At 37.7% G+C, this 19,695-nt stretch overlaps 1 protein-coding gene, 1 long non-coding RNA gene and 2 pseudogenes across 12 annotated transcripts; 2 read left to right on the top strand and 2 right to left on the bottom strand.

Annotated features, from left to right (window-relative positions):
- Positions 1-1,959: 1,959 nt before the first annotated feature.
- Positions 1,960-7,012, top strand: LOC133717294 (uncharacterized). 11 transcript variants are annotated; one of them, XR_009849514.1, is made up of 9 exons: positions 1,961-2,218; positions 2,427-2,461; positions 2,557-2,675; positions 3,397-3,522; positions 3,743-3,826; positions 5,530-5,623; positions 5,720-6,017; positions 6,103-6,215; positions 6,564-7,012. It is a non-coding gene; the product is annotated as an uncharacterized LOC133717294 (long non-coding RNA). The 11 variants fall into 11 exon arrangements; XR_009849512.1 differs by having other exon boundaries at positions 1,960-2,218; positions 2,427-2,675; XR_009849511.1 differs by having other exon boundaries at positions 1,960-2,218; positions 2,395-2,675.
- Positions 7,013-7,286: 274 nt separating this feature from the next.
- Positions 7,287-10,585, top strand: LOC133714513 (receptor-like protein EIX2). Its single transcript, XM_062140632.1, has one exon. The coding sequence runs from the start codon at positions 7,330-7,332 to the stop codon at positions 10,273-10,275; it is 2,946 nt and encodes a 981-aa protein (XP_061996616.1). The 5' UTR covers positions 7,287-7,329; the 3' UTR covers positions 10,276-10,585.
- Positions 10,586-10,694: 109 nt separating this feature from the next.
- LOC133714511 (allantoate deiminase 2-like) lies at positions 10,695-13,991 on the bottom strand (annotated as a pseudogene).
- A 1,346-nt stretch (positions 13,992-15,337) lies between these two features.
- Positions 15,338-16,772, bottom strand: LOC133714508 (putative disease resistance RPP13-like protein 1; annotated as a pseudogene).
- Between the last annotated feature and the right edge of the window lie 2,923 nt (positions 16,773-19,695).

Genomic DNA, 19,695 nt, shown 5'->3' with positions numbered 1-19,695 from the left:
AATGGTCTGAGACTTCTAGGTTTCCTTGATTATGAATTTGTGATTCAATTCAAAAGAAAAAAGAAATCTTGATAAAAGTTTTACCTCAATATTAATAGACAATTGTTCAATTTCTGTGGATGGAAGAAGTCTGATGTCTAATGGCTGAGTTTCTTCGAAGATGATTAATTAGTGAGTGGGGGGACCGCATATCAGTTTTGCAAGTAAACCAACGAATGATTGACACGTTGTTCCGTCCGCATTTTTCCCTCTTCACGGACGTCCTTCTGAAGTATTCAAACCCTGTACGTAAAGTATTCAACATGGCCTAGTAGACTTTGCTTCCATATAGGAGAACTCTAAAAAGAGGACCCTGGATAGACAAAGACGGAGTGATTCCTCTGTATATATACATGCCAATCTTATTCAGGTAATAAATACACAGTTGGACTCAACTGTAAACATGTAAAATGGGTTGATTCCACAATGATTTTAGTTTTATGGCTGTAAGAGCATCTTTAGCAATGCTAGCTATTTTTGAGCTAAATTTTAGTCAAAATAGATAAAATGACTTTTTAGCTAGCCATTTTAGAAATACGCATGCATCAGTGCTCTCTATTTTAGCTAATTTTGAATTTTAAATGAAGATTAAATAGTTTAAATGTATTAATAAATTACATAAAATAACTCAAACTGAATGTTTTAAATTATAGAGAGCCTCATGTCGGTCTCTATATTAAGGAGGGAGATAGCTAGAAGTTATGTTGGAGAGCCACTTAGGAGTCTGGTGTAGTTACTAAAATATATAGAAAACTAAACATGCTCTCTAAAATAGCTAAAGAGTCAAAGAAGAGAGTGAGCTAGAGATGCTCTAAAAGACGAGCTTGAATTAACAATGAGAAGATAATTATGGAAGTCTAAAATGATAAGTAGTGAAAAAAAAAATGGTACAAATTTACTATGTAAGTACAAAAGTTTGTATGTTTTATGTGTTGCCATTCCCATACAAAAGCAAGTGAAGCACCTTATCCCATTTCATCCTTAGAAGCTGGAAAAAGAAGCCTACAAAGTTCATCAAAACTGGTCTCGGAGAATTTCAAGTAATTGCATCTCATATTCTCATGCATAAGCACGAGATTGCAACATGTCCCGAGTTAGTCCTAGTCAACCCTACGTTTTTGGGAGCCCGATTTTGGAAAGTATCTTTTGGTTTTTAGATGTTATATTATAAAGATTTTTTCTGACTGTAAAAATCGTGCTATTGAAGTCCTAATCGTTTTAGGATTTGGGTATTTTAATTGGATATATATTTTATTGAAAGACATTTCCTATTAGGAGTCCAATTAGGGTAAATCTTGATAATTGAGGATTTGTTTTCTCCTCAATATATTCAGAAGAAAAGAGCGTTCCTGTTTGGGGACTTAGACGCAAGAATTCATGTTCTGCTTGTTTGCTTAGAAAAATCCACATAGGTACTTTAAAACACTTGTTCCATGTAAAAGTGTCTCATTCATTATTCATATACATGCATTGATTCTCTCGAGATCAGTAGAGAAGATTGGTGTTGTAAGAGGAGCGATATTTGCAGATTGTTCAAGTGAAGAAGAAGGTCAAGATTCAAGGCAAGCATCTCTTTAGTGAGTCTAGAGATTGTAGCCGCGTAGAGAGCTATATGTGTTTGTAAAGAACATATCCTTCACTATTATTGGATTGATTTTATTTGGGTTCTCAAGAGTAAGAGACCCGCAGTGTTTTTAATCTCAAAGTTGAGGTTTTCACTGCATAGCCAAAATTGTGTTTTCTGTGTGAATTTTTGATTTCTGCCCAGTAAAGATTGCAACGTGTCTATCAATCCCCGATTTTCAGAAAACACGTTCTATATGCTATTTGTCCACGCACTGAAAAGTCAATTTTGCCCATGCCTTCTGTTTCTTGCTTCGACACCTGGGGTGTTGTTCAGTGCGTGTTGTTTTTGCCTCGACACCTGAGAGGTGGAGAAAGAGAGAGATAGCGAAGGAGGTGGTACTGTTTGTTAGCATGTACGATTCGGATTCGATCTTCCCTGCGTAGATTGGCTGAACGCAGAAAGCCTTGGAGATTTCAGCTTGGGAAAGCTTTCGCAGTGTTCGTTTTGGGAGGCAGAAGGCCTCAACTAAGGCTATTCAGGGATTCGAGAGAAGGAGGAAGATCATAACAAAGACGTACTTCGTTGGCTGAGAATTGCGCAACCGATTTGCGGGTAATCAAAAATGGTGTAATTGCTGAGTCATAGGTTCTGCATGTTGTCATTCCATTCGTTTCTGTTCGATTTAGCACTTATTTGTGAGATTGTTGGGTGTGTGTCTGATTTGGTGTTTTATGTGTTTTATCAATTCGAGTCTTTTATGTGTTTCGGTTGGATATAACTTTGTTTAGTATTGATTTCAAAACTGTCCGAGCTAATCTAGAAGACGGAGTTCAGGCTAGAGCAAGATGTTCACAGGTATGCTGGCACTTCGTTTTCCACTCACTTTTGATTATCCAAATCAATCAATGTGAAAGAGAAGCCTCAAAGTACAGGAAAAGTCTTGATTACAGAATTCACAACCACTGTTCAAAAGGGATTCCTTCTAGGATTACAATTCTGCCCTGAACCTTTTGGTATACAAATAAGATCTCCATTACTTTTCCAATTCTGGTCAGGAAGCTGGATTTAGGTAAGCAGTTTTAAGATTTATTAATTGGAATTTAATTGATTATTGTTTTGGAGATAATAAATTTTATACCAACACCAAGCACCAAATCCGCCTCTATGTACAAGAACAAAGTGGTTGGTCTCAAGATCATCAATCTTTACATCCTACCAAAACAAAAACAAAAATCCTTGGGAAACAGAATAGTACATATGAAAAAGACTCGAAGTTAGTTATAATCCATTGGGAAAAATAAGACAGTACTAGGAGTTGGTGAAAAAGTTAAAACCAAAAACAAGTATATTTATTTATGTAAAACCATGTTGTCTGTACTGCCGTTTATGTAAAATATATTTGTGTTCATATTGATTAGAGCCCTTCGCTTTCATAGATTGAGTTTTACAGATTAAAAATGAAAATTCCTGTGTTCGGATAATTTGGTTTATATTATGTGGTTGATGCCATTGGGGAAACATTGGTATATGGGAAGATCATTATCTGTTTTTTTTTCTTCATCTTTGGTATTTTTTTTTTCTATTGTTTTGTCATCGATCTGTGGTCTACATAACCATATTGCCACTGATGATGTTTAAATCCTGGCACTGTTGGTAGTTTGTCTGGTTCTAAATATACGAAAGTTTGGTTTACTATTCATAGTGTTCATAAGCCATTTGTTGTATCGGCTATTGCTGACCTTTGAGTTTTTTGTGTGGTTATTCAACTGCGAATTGTTTATCTATTGCAGAAATGGATAGAAAGAAGGAATGAAAGAAAGAGAGAGGTCCGTTCGATCTTTTGTTGTTGGTTGCTGATCAAAGGATTGTTGATAGGGAGAGAATTTTCATCTGTTCTTTGTTTGTCGGGTTAAAAGGTAAATGCTCTGTGTGAATTTCATGGATTTGCTTTGTGATTTTGATTTCATGCTCCTGATTTTCAAGATTGTTATTATAGTGGCCTATTTGTGTATTTGGTATCAGAATTTCCCTCTGATATTTTGATTGTTAATCTCTGTAAATATGGAACCATATATATTTACGTACTTGAGGGAATGATTACTGATCCCCTGAATATATTGTTCGACATGCATACAGATTATTCCCAACCACTATCTTGCTTCAAGTCATTTTCTTCAGTGAGTACCAGACCCAGCAAGGGTAACCAAAGCACCACAGCAAGTAAGTTTTCAAATGTTGCAGATATATATTCATCAGGGTAATTGATTCTGTCTTTGCTCAATTTCTGGTTTTCAAGTAAAGTCAGTTGCTTCTTCACAGCTAAAATGGGTTCCATTTATGCAATTTGGTGAATTTGAGGGATAGATTTTTTTATTTTTTTTTGTGTTTGCATGTAATTTTGTAACATTTGTTCTTAGTTTTTGAGGGTGTACTTTGTTTAGTGATATACTGTTATACAGCTGCAATCAGGGATGTAGTGAAAGACATCAATTGAGATTGGTATAAGACGGTAGTGTATCTGTTTCATTTGATCGAGTGTGGTTTCTGCTTATTTTCAGTTATTTGCTACTTTATTTTCTGCTATACCTGTTTCATTTGATCAACTGTGGTTTCTGCTTACTTTTAGTTGTTTACTACTTTGTTTTTATTTGAACTGTCCATATTTGAAATTCATGGGGCACATGGGCACCTTAGAAACATGAACTGTACTACAGAAGATCATAGTAAATGAGAAGGAGAGGGAATTCATGATTATATGTAATGAAATCAAAATTGATCGCGAGATTACTGCTGGAACTGAGATAGTAACATAATGAGTCTGGTATAACACCAAAATTGGTCATGTATTGTTAAAGGTGGAAGTAGTACATAGTAGCTTCCTTTAGCATGGTATATATTTGGTTAATGTGAGAGTTCACAGTTACTTGCATATACTCTTGCAAAGGAAAGGGTTGGTCTCCTACTTTGATATTCAACAGATGAAGTTTCTCATTCAGAGGAAATGAATTGCTATTAATTATTTCAGATTTCAGTTTAGCCTCTGTTCCACCTTCTCTTTTAAGTTTTGCGTATAAATTCTATAGATTTTTCAGCACCACCAGTTCAGAAAAAACAGGAAATTAAATAGAATAGAAAACTATATAATGTTCCACAGTCAATACTCCAATTCTCAAAAGCAGCTCACTATAATTTGGCTTTGTTTGCCATGGACTGGGAACCACATAGTTTGAAGAGACAATTAATTGACATAAGGTCATTTGTTAGTCATTTGTGCTCTGCTTGGTGTCTAGGTTTGGATATCTGTTAGTCATTTGTTCTTTATGGCCCTGTTTGGTGTCTAGCTTTGGATTGTGGATCCAAGCTCACGTTTAGATTGAATGATTAATAATGGAAGAAACAGAGACTAACTTCCAACTTTGATCCAATTTAAGTAAAGAGTTTACATCCCACCATTTTGTGTTCATCAGGAGGAGTTTCCTCCCTGGAAACAATCCAACTTTCTTTGAATTGAAAATTTAAGTTCAATTCTAGCAGCTAGGTTATTCTTCCCCACTGTGTTCATATTGGTTGTTTATCACTCTCCCTTTTGAACATGAAATTGATGATCTCTGAAGTTGGTTTAGATTACAAGTAAACCATATTGTTCAGTGAGATGAGTTTTGATAAAAGATGACATATAGGCATTTGATTGCTCATAGTGACATCAACTTGGGTTCACTTTATGATTCTATCTTGATATGATGTATACCAAGTTTCCTTTTGATTCAAGTCAACTTGAAAGTCAATGAATCCGTAATCGTTATATAATTAGTTAATGAATGCATTGCTGGATCAACAACTTTTTAAGCTTAGTACATCTAAGTCTGACCAACTTTATCTCTTATCTGTTCATCTATATATCATAGTTTCATTTTTTCCCCCAGCTTCATCATGTACTCATCAAGTGTGCTTAATATCTGGATGAAGATTCATAGTTGAAGGCTACAGACTTTGGCCTGTCAGATTTTGTGAAACCAGGTTGATCAATTCTTCTTTTTATAATGCGCACAGCTACTTGATCTTTTAGTAGAGTTATTTGGTCAGTGTTTTCTTATGAGTGAATAATCTTCGCAGATGAAAAGTTTATCAAAATTGTTGGTAGTACATACTGTGTAGCCCCCAAAGTGTTACATATGGCTTATGGTACAGAGGCTGATGTCTGGAGCGTAGGTGTGATTGCACACATTCTATTGTGTGGCAGCTGTCCATTTTGGCCTTGAACGAAGTTTGGCATTTTTCGGGCAGTTCTAAAAGTTGATCCAAGTTTCAATGAACCACCTTGGCCACATTCTCTACAGAGGCAAAAGTAATTTTGTCAAGCGCCTATTGAATCAAGACCCACGGAAAAGAATTACCACTGCACAAACATGAAGTGAGTGCCTTATCCACTCTCAAAATGCTTAGTCATGAACTCATGATTAACTTCTGAAACTGTCACTCACTGCTTTCTCTTGCAGGTCATCCCTGCCTTGAACATCATAACACTGTTAAACTTCCTCTGGACATAATAATATTCAAGCTCATGAAGGTTTATATGCGCTTATCACCTCTCCGCAAAACTGCTTTAAGGGTGGGTATATGATGCCACTTTCAACTGAAAATATATATTAGTATTGCTATTGTATCTATCGATCGTTATTATCCCTTCAAGTTTCTTATTGCAAACCCTTTTTTTGTATTAAATACCAATTTTTCACTATTTCCTCAAGTTTTTGGTAGACTTTAAGACCAAAATAGAGCACAGGGAAAAAGCAATGTTGTTTCTCATTCTTTTTCAGTTTTGTGCTGATGGTTAGGCGCTTAAATCCTAAACTAAAGGTTGTTAGCTGTTCTGTACTCGGTGAATAAACAATCTAATTTAACCATGATATGTTGCTCACTTTGAAACTTACTCAAACTTTCAATGATACTATTTCAGGGAGTTTTTTGCTCAGCTTTCCAGGTTGGTGTATCAACATGGTGTCTTAACATGACAGGGCCGATTTTTGTATCTATGTTCAAGCCTTTGGGGATCGTAGTTGCAGTTGCCACTGGTTTTGGAGTGTAGCATACTCTTTACTCTCTGGGTTCAGAAAATCTAGAAAGAAAGCACGGGCTATCTAGCTTAATTTTGAGTTTAACTACCAAAAGATAATTGTTGTTTATGTACTCTAATCGACTGAAAACACGTATCAATAACAAAGAGACCCGCAGCAAAGCGCGGGCTATGTATCTAGTTAATATAGAAGCAGTCACGCGGAGTGATACAACTATGTCTATGACTAATTTTGTACAATAATGTTCCACGTTGCTACTAGAGAATACTCCCAGAAAAGACCTGGGCGGACAGCGGAGAAGGGAGACTCTTCAAAGTCTTTACTGGTTGGATTTCTAATCTAAAACGCACCTCCATCACTCACTCATCCATCATCACTTAAAAGTTTCCTAAACTTGTAAATTGGGCGGAGAAGGGAGACTCGCTCTTCAAAGTCATTCTAATCTAAAACGCACCTCCATCACTCACTCATCCATCATCACTTAAAGTTTCCTAAACTTGTAAATTGGGTTGATGTTGCATGACGACTTGGAATATTCTGGACAAATAAACCTAACCACGCGGTTCAACCTTAGACTTGCTATAAATTCAACTTGTGCTCAGCATCCTATGCATCTGCAACGTACACCAAGTTATAGGCCAGAAAATAATGGATATCTATGTTTACTTTAACCCTATCTCTCGCCTCATTCTTCACTTCTTGCTCTTGTTATTTTTGGCATCTTCGTGCCTAAACAATAGCAGTGTCGTGGTGGAATCATGCATGGAGGAAGAGAGGCGAGCACTTCTCAGCTTTAAACAAGATCTCAGTGATCCTTCTGGTAAGCTTTCTTCTTGGGCTGGTCACGAATGCTGCCAATGGACAGGGATTTCATGCAACAACCGCACTGGTCATGTTGCAACGGTTGACCTCCGTAATACATATCCAGACACCACTAGTGATGATCAGTGGAACACCACGGAGTATGAAGAATCTTGTTTGGGGGGTAAATTAATTAATCCTTCTTTGCTTGGTTTGAAACATTTGAGTTACTTAGACTTGAGCTCGAATGATTTTCAAGGGATTCACATTCCCAAGTTTATTGGGGAGCTTACAAGTCTGAGATATCTCAATTTTTCAAGTACCCAGTCTTTGAATCCAGTTGTGGGAGAGATTCCTTCTTCTCTTGGTAACCTCTCAAACTTGAACTATCTTGACCTCAGTTCTAGTTATCTTTCTTCCAAAAACTTGAATTGGCTTTCTCATCTCTCTTCCCTAAAATACCTCAATCTTAGAGGTGTGGACCTTAGCAGCACAGGAGTTAGTTGGCTACATGAGGTTAACATGCTTCCTTCACTCTTAGAGTTGCATTTGTCTGGTTGCGAAATTGGTGGAAACCAGCTTCCACTCTCCATGCCTACAATTAACTTCACATCACTTTTGGTCCTTGATATGTCATCGAATTTTATTAATTTTTCATATCCTAACTGGATGTTTAATCTTACTAGCCTTACAAAAGTTGATCTGAGTGGGAATTCTGTCAGTGGCCCCTTTCTTGATGAATTTGTAAGACTCAAATCTCTAGAACACCTTGACTTACAGAGTGTAGGACTCAAAGGTCAATTTCCCAAATTTAGTGGAAATTTGTGCAGGCTCAAGTCATTAAGTCTTGCAGGGAGTCAAATTGATGGGGGGATTGAAGAGTTTTTGAGTGGTTTCTCAAATTGTTCATTTAATAGAATGGAGTCACTAGATTTGCAAGACTCTGGGCTGGTAGGCAAATTGCCTAGTTCGTTGGGAATGCTGAGAAGCCTGCAGCATCTCGATCTCAATCATAATATTTTCAACGGTTCCATTCCTCAAAGTTTGGGAAAACTTTCTCAGCTAGTGAGCCTTGATCTATCTTATAATGTTTTCAACGGTTCCATTCCTCAAAGTTTGGGAAAACTTTCTCAGCTAGTGAGCCTTGATCTATCTCATAATGTTTTCAACGGTTCCATTCCTCAAAGTTTGGGAAAACTTTCTCAGCTAGTGAGCCTTGATCTATCTTATAATTCATGGGAATGCAATTTAACCGAAGCTCATTTCATAAATCTCACAAAATTAGAGTCTTTTGCAATTAGCACAGCCCAACCTGTGCCCATCATTTTCAATTTGATTGATTATGAATGGATTCCTCCTTTCAAGCTCCACGACATTAAAATGCACAACTGCCAAGTAGGCCCCGGCTTCCCTGTATGGCTTCAATCTCAAACTGAGCTCGTGTCGGTCTCACTTACGAATGCTGGAATCTCGGGTCCAATACCAGAGGAATGGGTCTTTAAGATATCTTCCCAGATCCAATGGTTGGATTTATCTTCCAATCAAATAAGCGGAAAGCTTCCGTTCCGATTCAACTCTTTTCCGAATCTGAGTTCCATAGTTTTGAGCCATAATCAATTTGATGGCACTATTCCATCATCTATTTGTAGCATTCAATCTCTATGGTACCTTGCTCTGAATAACAATCAGTTATCCGGAGAATTCCCTAAAGAATGGAGTTTGTGGAGCAACATAGACCTTGTGGATGTCTCAAACAACAATATGTCTGGTAATATTCCAAGCTCAATGGGCATTCCAAGTTCTCTTTATATACTAAAGATAGACAACAATCAATTTAGCGGAGAAATTCCTTCTGCCTTGCAAAATTGCTCATCTTTGCAGAGACTTTATCTTGGAGGCAACAAATTTACTGGAAGCATACCTTCTTGGATAGGATCAAAAGTATCCACATTCACAGTGCTGCAATTGCAATCAAACTCTTTAAGTGGACATATTCCTCATCATTTGTGCAGTCTTCCTTTCCTTCAGATCCTAGACCTTAGTCACAATAGATTTTCAGGGACTATTCCCAACTGTTTGAATGAATTGAATTCTTTAATCGATGGTAGTTATGGGGGATGGATCTTCCCTATTGTTTTTGAGGTAACAACTGTGACTGTAAAAGGAAGAGCAAGTGAATACTTAGAGGACAATGCGAGGCTTCTATTCATTATTGATTTTTCAAGTAATGATTTAGAAGGTGAAATTCCTGAAGAAATCAGCAGTCTCGTTCAATTAGTTACATTAAACTTGTCCATTAATCAATTAAGTGGAAATATCCCCTCAAGAATTGGAAACTTGCACTTGCTTGAAACACTGGACCTCTCCCAGAACCAGCTTTCAGGACAGATTCCACAAAGTCTCGCTTCTCTGACCTTCTTATCTCACTTGAACTTGTCTTGCAACAAGTTGACCGGAAGAATTCCTTCGGGCAACCAACTTCAGACGCTCGATGATTCATCTATTTATGAGGGCAATCCTTCACTCTGTGGATTTCCTCTTTCAAATTGCACAGAAGATGGAGGCAACATGCATGAGCCTCAGCATGAGCCTCATGAAGCTGATGATGAAAAGCTTGGTTTATATACCAGTGCGGTGCTTGGCTTTATCATAGGCTTTTGGAGTGTTTGTGGCACATTGATATTGAAGAAGTCATGGAGGTATGCTTATTTTCAATTTTTTGACCACATCAAAGAGAAAGTAGCACTAGCAATTGCATTGAAAGTAGCTCGTTTGAAAGCCGCAAGGCAGTGATCGGAAACAAAACAAAAAGAAAGCAATAGTTATATAATATGCTTGCTGATTTTTATCTATTCTATCTATGCAGTAATGTACGATGTACATTTCCTTATGAACCTCGTTGTTTGATTAGATGTTGCTGTTGTTATTTTGGTAATAGCAGCAATGATTTAGCTGCTATGCTTTTCTTTTTTCACTTGTATGGTCAGTCTGAGTGTCCGTATTATCAAGTTTGGCTTTTGTTTTTGGTAGAAAGTTGTGAAATTTCCTTGAAGAGGTAAGGTTCTATGTCCCCCTCTTGGTTTGTAAATTTTTCTGTTTCATATGAATAAAATGGGGAGATTGGGGGGAGCGGGGGTCGCACTTCCATTGAATAAAGAATAGAAAATGTCACAGTACTAGTAAAATGAGAAACATTATGCAGGGGCTTCACATTGCAGAGTAAATATGATCCCTTAATTTTAGGTTTGTACTTGACAAAAGAATTGTCACATACAAGACCCATCATGATTATGTACAATTGTCACATACTAGATTATTGAGATTTCTCCTATATATACAGTAATGTCGAAAAAAAATGTTCCTATCTAGAGCTGAGTCTCTATGAATGCCAGGATTGCCAAACCAGATGCCCAAACATCATCATCCAATACATGTTCTTCAGGGAAGTGACTTATGCCTCCTCGACAGCGGACAAAAAGCATACCCACCTGTTCATATTTTTGGAGACCAGAATTATATACAACACAGGAAATAACACAAACAGTAACATATGGTTCATGATTCATCTTGCAAATTAAAGATAACAAACCTTAGTTAAATGAGACAGAGCCATTGCATATGTCCTGCTCCACTCATTAATACAGGTACTTCATCCTGAACAGAACCTGTCATTCTCTTGAGCCCAAGATAAGTTGCTGACTTCAGCTTCGAAGTCAGCTCAGAATCGCAAATGACTGCATTTGCATCATGCTGAAAAGGTTCAAAGCATGTAAGGTTACTGTCTTACTTGTCAAGCTACCTGCAAATGATTGACTAGGACATGAAAAGTTCCACACCTTACGATCAATTGTGCACGAAACTGAACGCCTATCACATATTTGATACAATCGGTTAGATAATTCACATACAACAGCTTCACGTCCCATGTCATCAATTGCACGTAAATCTACTGTGAATGTTACCTGAAATCAAGAAGATCATTTTCATTACCCGATTTAGCATTTAATATCAAATTTAGCAATGTCAAGAGATAAACTTCTTGCCTGTCCTGGAATAACATTACTTGCACTTGGCCAAGTCAATATCTCACCAACGGTACAAACGAGTGAAGTTGAAAGTGATTCTAATGAGTAACTTTTGCATTGACCATCAAAAGACATAAAATCTTGAGGATGCTTACATAGGCTTTCTAACAATACAATGGCTTCCGCAGCAGCAGCCATAGGGTCATGACGCATGGACATTAGAACTGTTCCAGCATGCCCCTGGGAACCTCTCATTGTAACCTACAATGTTTATGTATATTGGACGACTCAGCCGAGATAAAAGTTTAATATAATGCCATTGTAGTTTACTACTTTATACATCAACATCTGTATGATGAAATACAATCTATAATAGGAGCTTTTGTATTCAACTTCTTGGTTCTCTCATGAAATTATACAGAAATTTTCCCTTATGAGACGTGTAGTTTCTCATAAAGATATTGTTCCACTTTTTCCAGGACCTGAAAATCAATATTAGTCCCTTTTTGAATCCTCATGAGTTCCAGACATATATATGTAGTTGCATACTACAATTCTCAACTACGGAAATTTTTCTTGTTTGTATGATTAAATGAAACATAATTTAGACATGCACCTATGAAAAGCTGAAACACTTTTGATACCTTTAGTCTTGTCTGTCCAGCTATGCCTTTAACAACTCCTAGAGGAAAACCAACCCATTCCAGTACAGGCCCTTGTTCAATGTGAATCTACAACATGAAACAATCAGCAGAGTTTGCAGTCAGAGCACTAGAAGAACCTATAACATGCATCCATTTTATTGCTGTTTCCACAGAGAATATTCTAATACAGGTTATCAACATAATCAGCGTAGGGCATTGGGTCATATCTGAGCTGCTGCAAGTGCTCCTCTGTAACTTCAATGGAGTTTTTCTTAAGAGCATCTTGGATTGTCACACCACTAAACAAGGACTATAATCATAAATTAATTGATAAAGAATAGTGTTACAAATAGATATAAATTAGGATTTATTCGAGGAAACCTTTTATCAGTTATTTGCAGTCCTGAAACTGGTAAAATTCCAGCTATAGCAGCATTTCCTATGAATGTAGACTGAAACCTTACTCCTTCTTCATCACTAAATGCTATTACCTACAGATGTTGAGCAAAAGCAACATGATATTAGTAGTTAGAATTCTAGCAGAGCCACCAAACAATAATTTCTGCATACAGTGGAAGAGATTTAGTGAAATGTTTCTTGTGAAGTAGGCAATGATATTTTTCAATGAGCCAATGATATGTTTCCACAAAACCTCAATTTTACACTGACCTCAACCGGCCGCTTTAGTTCTCCCAATTTTCCATCGATACTCAAACCTTCAATGCAGATACCACAGAAATGATGCCTAAAGACCCATCAAATATCCCAGCATCAACAACAGTATCCTGTTATAACAAATAGATAAAGGGGATGGAACTGTTAATTACTCCTGTTGTTTGTAGTACCAGAGTACAAATTCAGTAAGGAAATTTAGGGGAAAAGAACAGTACCAAATGAGAACCAAGTATTAGAACCTCAGCACTAGCATTTGTGCCCTCAACTCGACCATGTACATTTCTCAAGCAACGAACCCACCTGGATATCAAGACCAAACATGAGCCAAGAATTCCTCAAACACTACTGTTTGGATGCAAACAAACTAGGATTGAAGCTCACGTTCGCAAACCAGCATCCTCCATCCATTCGCGGATAAGATTTCCAGCCCTCACAGCTGCTGGGCTCATGAATATCCTCTCAAGATAACCATCACCATCACTTACCTATTGATTCAGACACCAATCAAAATTCTAGAACAATAACAATAACATATAATGTAACGAGTTAATTCAGTATTAACTTGAATTCTAGTTAGACTAGAAGAGCTCTCTGGAAATTAATCCTTTGACTGGTCTCTATAGATGACTATATTTCTAATCAAATGTTCACCAATTTGAAATCCAATACTTGGTACTTTTCAGAAATCGGATTCAGCCTTGCAGATTGGAATTAAATTACTTTTTTTAAATGAAAGTTTGAGCCACTGAGGATTGCTGATACAGAAAATAGACAACAGCTGCAATATTATATACAGAAATAACAAATGGGACCAGAAGCAACAAATAGACAAGCTGATGAAGTCTTGCCACAGCTTCATCTCTCAATATTTCCTGACACAAGCCCCTCCTCTGTTTCTCTCAACTTCTTCTCCAACACCTATTCACATCATCATCAACAACAAATCAATGCCATGTAAAGATTGAACCTTTATTTACTCAGACCAAAAAAAGATCAAACCTTTACAAAATCAACATGCCAGAGCCATTGATTAATTACCAGAAAATCCAAAACAGGGAGTGATGGCTGAAGAGACCAGAAGCAAGAAATGGCAAGCCAGAGCCAAAACGGAGGTGGGACTAATGGCGGAATGGGTTCTCTGGGAGACACGTGTAACAACTGTCATGGCTGCCTAAAACCCAATTCTGAGAGGCAAGCCACACGCAACTGAAACTCGGTGCAAAGCTTTGTGCTCCTTTATAAGGCATAACTAATAACTAAGAAGGAACCTATGATTCAGGAGTCAGTGCTGTCATACGTGGGATAAAAGAAGAAGCATTCAATTGGGAAAGATGGAGCAAAGATAGAATGGTCTATTTGCCTCTTCGAATTTTATTTTGATTTTCTAATTTCTCTAAAACTCTATGCTTCTACTTTTGATTTTTCAAAATTAAATTAGAAATATAAATACTTTAATCATCAATATACATTCAACTGTCACATGATTTCAGATAACATTTCATATATATATTTACATCAAATTTTTTATGTTATCGGACACTCCTGGACCTACAAAATATTCCTCCAGTTTAGTTTATATGCACAGATTCATCATATAATAAGTGAATCCATAGATAATAAAGTAATAAACAATACAACATAAGATGGCTGGGTATAGAAAAAGTTCCATGCAATTGCTACATCGTAAAATACTATACATGTTGAACTATAAACATGCTTCCTTAATTCCTTTAACAACTGCATGAGAACCGTAGGCTCGAAGCAGAAGATGTAAGAAATGAATGGAATTCAAATCATGTATTATAATTTTGTGTTTTGCTTTTTGTATACTCATCGTGTGATAATCATCGGAGACAGAGATAGAAAACAATATTTTTGGGTGAGCTAAAATTCTAACTTAAATTTTGTAAAACAAATCTTTATTGTATATTACCTCTATGTGTAGGGGTACATTTCTTCCATTTGGAAGAAAAATGTTTGAATTAACAAAGCGGGTGTAAATTGGTAATTTTTGCCAAATTTAAAAGGTTAATTTTTGCAATTGCTAATTTGAGGTGTAAATTGACAATTATATCCAAATTTAGAATGTTTTTTGACAATTAAATGTATAAAATATGTATGTGTTCAAGTATATCTGAATTGTATGCGCCGAAGGGGTTTATCTTGGGCCTAGGAAGCCTTTGGGTTCCCCTTGACAAAGTCAAAAAAAAAAAAAAAAAGTATATCTGAATTGTGTGTCTGGCCCAAACTCTAATTAAGTCTTAAAATATTCTCAGAGATATCTTAGTCAATGTATGATACAGTTACCTTGTAAGACTCATATTCTCTGGTTGTAATCCTCTATATAAAGAGGCTCATATTATCAATGAAATACACATATTATTCTCTCCCAATTCAGTTTTTCTAAAACACATTATCATCAGCACGAAGCCCTAACACTGAAATCCTAAAATCATAGCCTTCATTGATAACAATTGTGAACTGTCCTTGTTTGATTTTTGAAATAATGACCTAGATATATAATAGCTCCTGAAAATACTTGCCACCCAAATCTTCCATTTGTCTACTTTGTTCTGGATGTTGTATCAAACCATCTGCCATCCATAAAAGGATCAACTGATTCTCACTGAATTCATAGTCATTTGGAAGAATTGAGCAATAAGCAAAGCATCTTTTTAGGTTCGAAGGGAGAGAGTGATAGCTCAGTTTCAATACTGGGAGAATACCACTCTTATCTGATAGACTCCATAATTTGTTGTCCAATATTTCTTCCCATTCACCAATTTCTTTGCACCGTAGAAGTCCACCAAGCGTGCTTGCAGCCAACGGCAATCCATTGCATTTCGCAATAATCTTGTCCCGAAGCGACTCGAAATTTTGTGGTCTGCTGTTGCTAATGTTCAAGAATGAATGTTGTTCAAATACCTGCCAACAATCATCACTTGATATATATACACTTCAAATTATAAACTTGTATGGCTCCCATCATTCTTGTAACTGATTCATGGCGCGTTGTCACTAGTATCCTACTTCCTAGTGCTCCAACACGGAAGGGGGATTGCAATTTGGTCCACATATCGTAGTCACATGTATTCCAAACATCATCTAAAACCATGAGAAACTTTTTGCCCGTCAACTCCTTACTGAGATTATCCTGGACTTTACTGAACTCCTTCAACTTACAGTGCTCCGATGTAATTGATTCGAGAATTGCCTTTGTCACTCTCACAATATTGAAGTCATCAGACACATATACCCACACCTTAAGGTCAAACTGTTGCATGGCAGCATCATCGTCTTTGAATACATGTCCTGCAAGTGTTGTCTTTCCGACTCCTGCCATGCCAAGAATGGCCACAACATGAAAATTGATGGCACTAGGCTCGGTTCCGGACAAAAATCCCACAATCTGGCTTTTATCCCAGTCCCTTTCGATCACAGGTCCATCTGGTCGACACGAACTCGGTGGCATTTTCCATGCCCTATAATGATTACTAGACATCCCAATATCGTTCAAACGAAGCGCTTCTTTTCGTTCAGATATGTCTAGGAGTCTATCAGTGATCTCCTTGATTTTAGAGTTCATATGGAAGTTGAATTTAGCTTGGGGAATTAGGCTCTGTACCTTACTTATGGTAGCAGCTCCTTGTTGCTCCTTGACTCTGCGTCGTAATACCTCGATGGAAAACTTGTCTAAGATGTCTTCAACATTATAAGCCGAGTCTTTGAGATCATCCAGCCACAGTTTGACAGCCTCGCTCGTAAGTTGCTTCTCCTCCGCATCATAAAGCACAACTCCGATTGCAGATAGCGTTGAACTCCATTTCTTGAGCTTCTTGTCCACATTCACACCACGTAGGCTTGCAAAGTTGATGATGACCCGAGGGCTCAACCGGTCAAGCAGCACTTGAAGGAATGCCCCGAGAAAGACCTCTCCCAACACCATAGTTTGTTAGAGTGAACGGATTTTGCTGAATTGAAATGGAACAACACAACTAAAACTATTAAAGGTAAGATTAATGAAGAGAGAAGTCAATCCAAAGGTTTTACTTTCTTCTATCTTCAGCTATATGTTCACGTTCTCAGTTCAATTCTCTCTCTCTCTGTTTTTTTTTCTTCCCGGTCTGGCGTCCATGACCCGTTGATGTGCCAACTCCCAGGTCAACTACCAGGCGGGGTGGGTGGAAGTAGTAATCCAATAATTTGATTATTTGAGGCTATGAAGCTGCCACACAACTTCGGCTACTTTTTAAGCATAAAGTAAATTTTTTTTGTCGAAGTCATTAGAGTTCACCCGTTATGTCACTGGATCAGGTCACTTGATTTTTGGGTCTGTTTACTGTTTTTTATGTTTGTTTCCATCCGTTAGGTCTAGGTCACTAGGTCAGTTTCCAAACTGACTTGGGTCACTACAAACTAACTCAAAATGACCCAAGTCAGTTCTAAACTGACCAAGTGACCCAGATCTAACGGGTGGAAACAAACATAAATAAAACAGTTAACAAAATCTGAGCCAGTAACCCAATGGATGAATTTGCTCTAAGTGCTAGTGCTCTCTCTTTTAATCTGATGAATTAGATTTGGGTCGTTTTAGATTTAGTGACTTCTCGTTCTAGTCTCCTCTTTTCTCCACAAATAAAAAATTCGACAAAACAAACATGATTTTGCTCAAAGGTCTTATAAGCTCGAGTAGTAACAGCTAGGCCTGGGAATTGCAAACCGAGACCGAAACCGTCCGATCCGAGCCTATACCAATCGGGTCGGTCTGCAAAGTCATTTCCACACATTCCCAAACCGAACCGTACCGAAAAGTATGCAAACGGGTCAACATCGGTATGGGTCAAATACATACCGTATTGGCCGACCCGACCCGATTTTCTAATCTTTTACGTAGAAAGCACGACTTGTCGTAAATGTCAGCCCTAAACTCCCAATTGCTTCGCGTTCTGCCGTTCTCAACTCACACAAACCCTAAAGTCCTAAACTGAGCCTCTGCCCTCCATCGACTGATCGAAGATTCAAAGGCTCTCACTCCTCTCTGCTCTCCTCCATCAAAGAATCAAAGGCTCTCACACTCCTCTCTGCCCTCCATTGAAGAATCGAACGAACGCTATCACTCCTCTCTGCCCTCCATCGAAGATTCGAAGGCTATCACTCCTCTCTGCCCTCCATCGAAGAATCGAACGCTCTCACTCCTCTCTCCCCTCCATCGAAGAATCGAACGCTCTCACTCAGTCCTCTCACAGAGACCAAATCAGAGTTCAAGGGTGAAGAAGTTAAGAGCCTCGATTTGACTCTAACTCGATTCTTCAAGCCTCCCACTCCAAATCGATGGGAAAACTGCAAGTAAGTCTCTCACTTTCTCAGATTTTTTCTGTTTTCATTCATGCTTTGTACTTTGTAGCAGCATGATTGACTGATTGTGTAGCTTGATTTGAATTTGGATCTGTAGTGAAATTTTAGTTCTTTATATGCAAAGAGATTTTAATCAAGATAAGGATCAGTTGGTGTTTGTGTAGTTTATATATAGCAGACCCTGCAAATATGCAATCCTATGTAGGTAGAGCTGCTGTTAAGGTACTAATATTAAAGAGTGCGTGGGTTAGCATGCTAATATGCATTTGTTTGCTTGCTTGTTGAAAATTATAATGCTAAGTAGTTAAGTACTAGTTGAAAAAAAGAAATTGATAATGATAAGATGGTCTTAGTTATTGATTATGCTGCATTCTTTCAGGTTTCTGGAAATTTTGATATTCAGAACTGTTCAGACCGATTGATACCGAACCGATCGGATTCGGGACTAGTCGGTATTGAAGATGAGATTCCGGCATCCCGAACCGAACCGAGCTGACTATAAACTCGATATCGGTTTCGGTAAGGGCTCTTTCCCTAGCCGAGCCAAACCGATCCCAGGCCTAGTAACAGCAGAATTGGAAAAGAAGTACACTTGTGTGCTTGCCACCTCCTCAGTCTTGACCTGTACATTAGGCTATCACGAGACATCTCTAACTCAAATAATATCAATTCTGCTGATGCAGATAGAGGCAACTTATCTTTACTTTTTTCCCTTTTTATCTTTTTTTTTTTTCAATGAGAATACAAAACTTACTAAACAAATTAAAAGATATTATTATGGACTAAATACTGTTTAGTCCTTGAGCTTTTGACCATAAAACACTTCAGTCCCTGACTTTCTAATTTCACACGTTTAGTCCTTGTACTTCAAAATTTCGGACCAATAGGTCCTCTCCGTCTAAAACCTCCGTTAAGTAGCTAATGTGGCAATTTTTTGACACCAAAATGTCTATTATGCCCTCAGTTCTTTTTTTTTTTAATAATTTTTTTTTTCTGTTTTTTTTTTTTCTTCCTTTTTATCCCTTTCTTCTTCCTTCTTCCGGCTCCACGAAACCCACCTCTGTTCTTCATATGAGAAGAAGCCCTAGCTCACCCACTTCAGCATCCAGTCTCTCCTCCTCCTCCAACGGCGGCGACGACAACACCACCACGCCCAAAAACAAGATCAAATCTTGTCCTGCAATATCTACTTCTTCCCAGATACTTCCTCAACAATATAAAATTATAAATACCAAACTCTCCAAGCACCAGAAACCAAACTAAACGCACACACCTACTCATCACTCGCCTACCTATAACAGTATAACCTATTCCCCATTAATTTTCTCACAACTCACAACCACATACAGTAGCCATTAACCAATCCATAATTCCCATTTCCCACATACACAAAAGACTAAGTCTATTAGCCGCACCTCCCTCTACAAACATGACCAGCAACACCAGAATCTTGGAAGCTCTGAATGTCCGGTAACCGGGTTGGGCGAGCAGTACCTGGTCCTGGCCCATGGCTT

The sequence above is a fragment of the Rosa rugosa genome, chromosome 6 (genome assembly GCF_958449725.1).
Source record: "Rosa rugosa chromosome 6, drRosRugo1.1, whole genome shotgun sequence".
Classification (NCBI taxonomy): domain Eukaryota; kingdom Viridiplantae; phylum Streptophyta; class Magnoliopsida; order Rosales; family Rosaceae; genus Rosa; species Rosa rugosa.
Note: the sequence above shows the minus strand (reverse complement) of the source record. Positions and strands in the feature narration are given on the sequence as shown.

Bases quoted from the DNA above. Each gene is read 5' to 3' on its own strand.
- LOC133714513 (XM_062140632.1), top strand. From the start codon at position 7,330: ATGGATATCTATGTTTACTTTAACCCTATCTCTCGCCTCATTCTTCAC.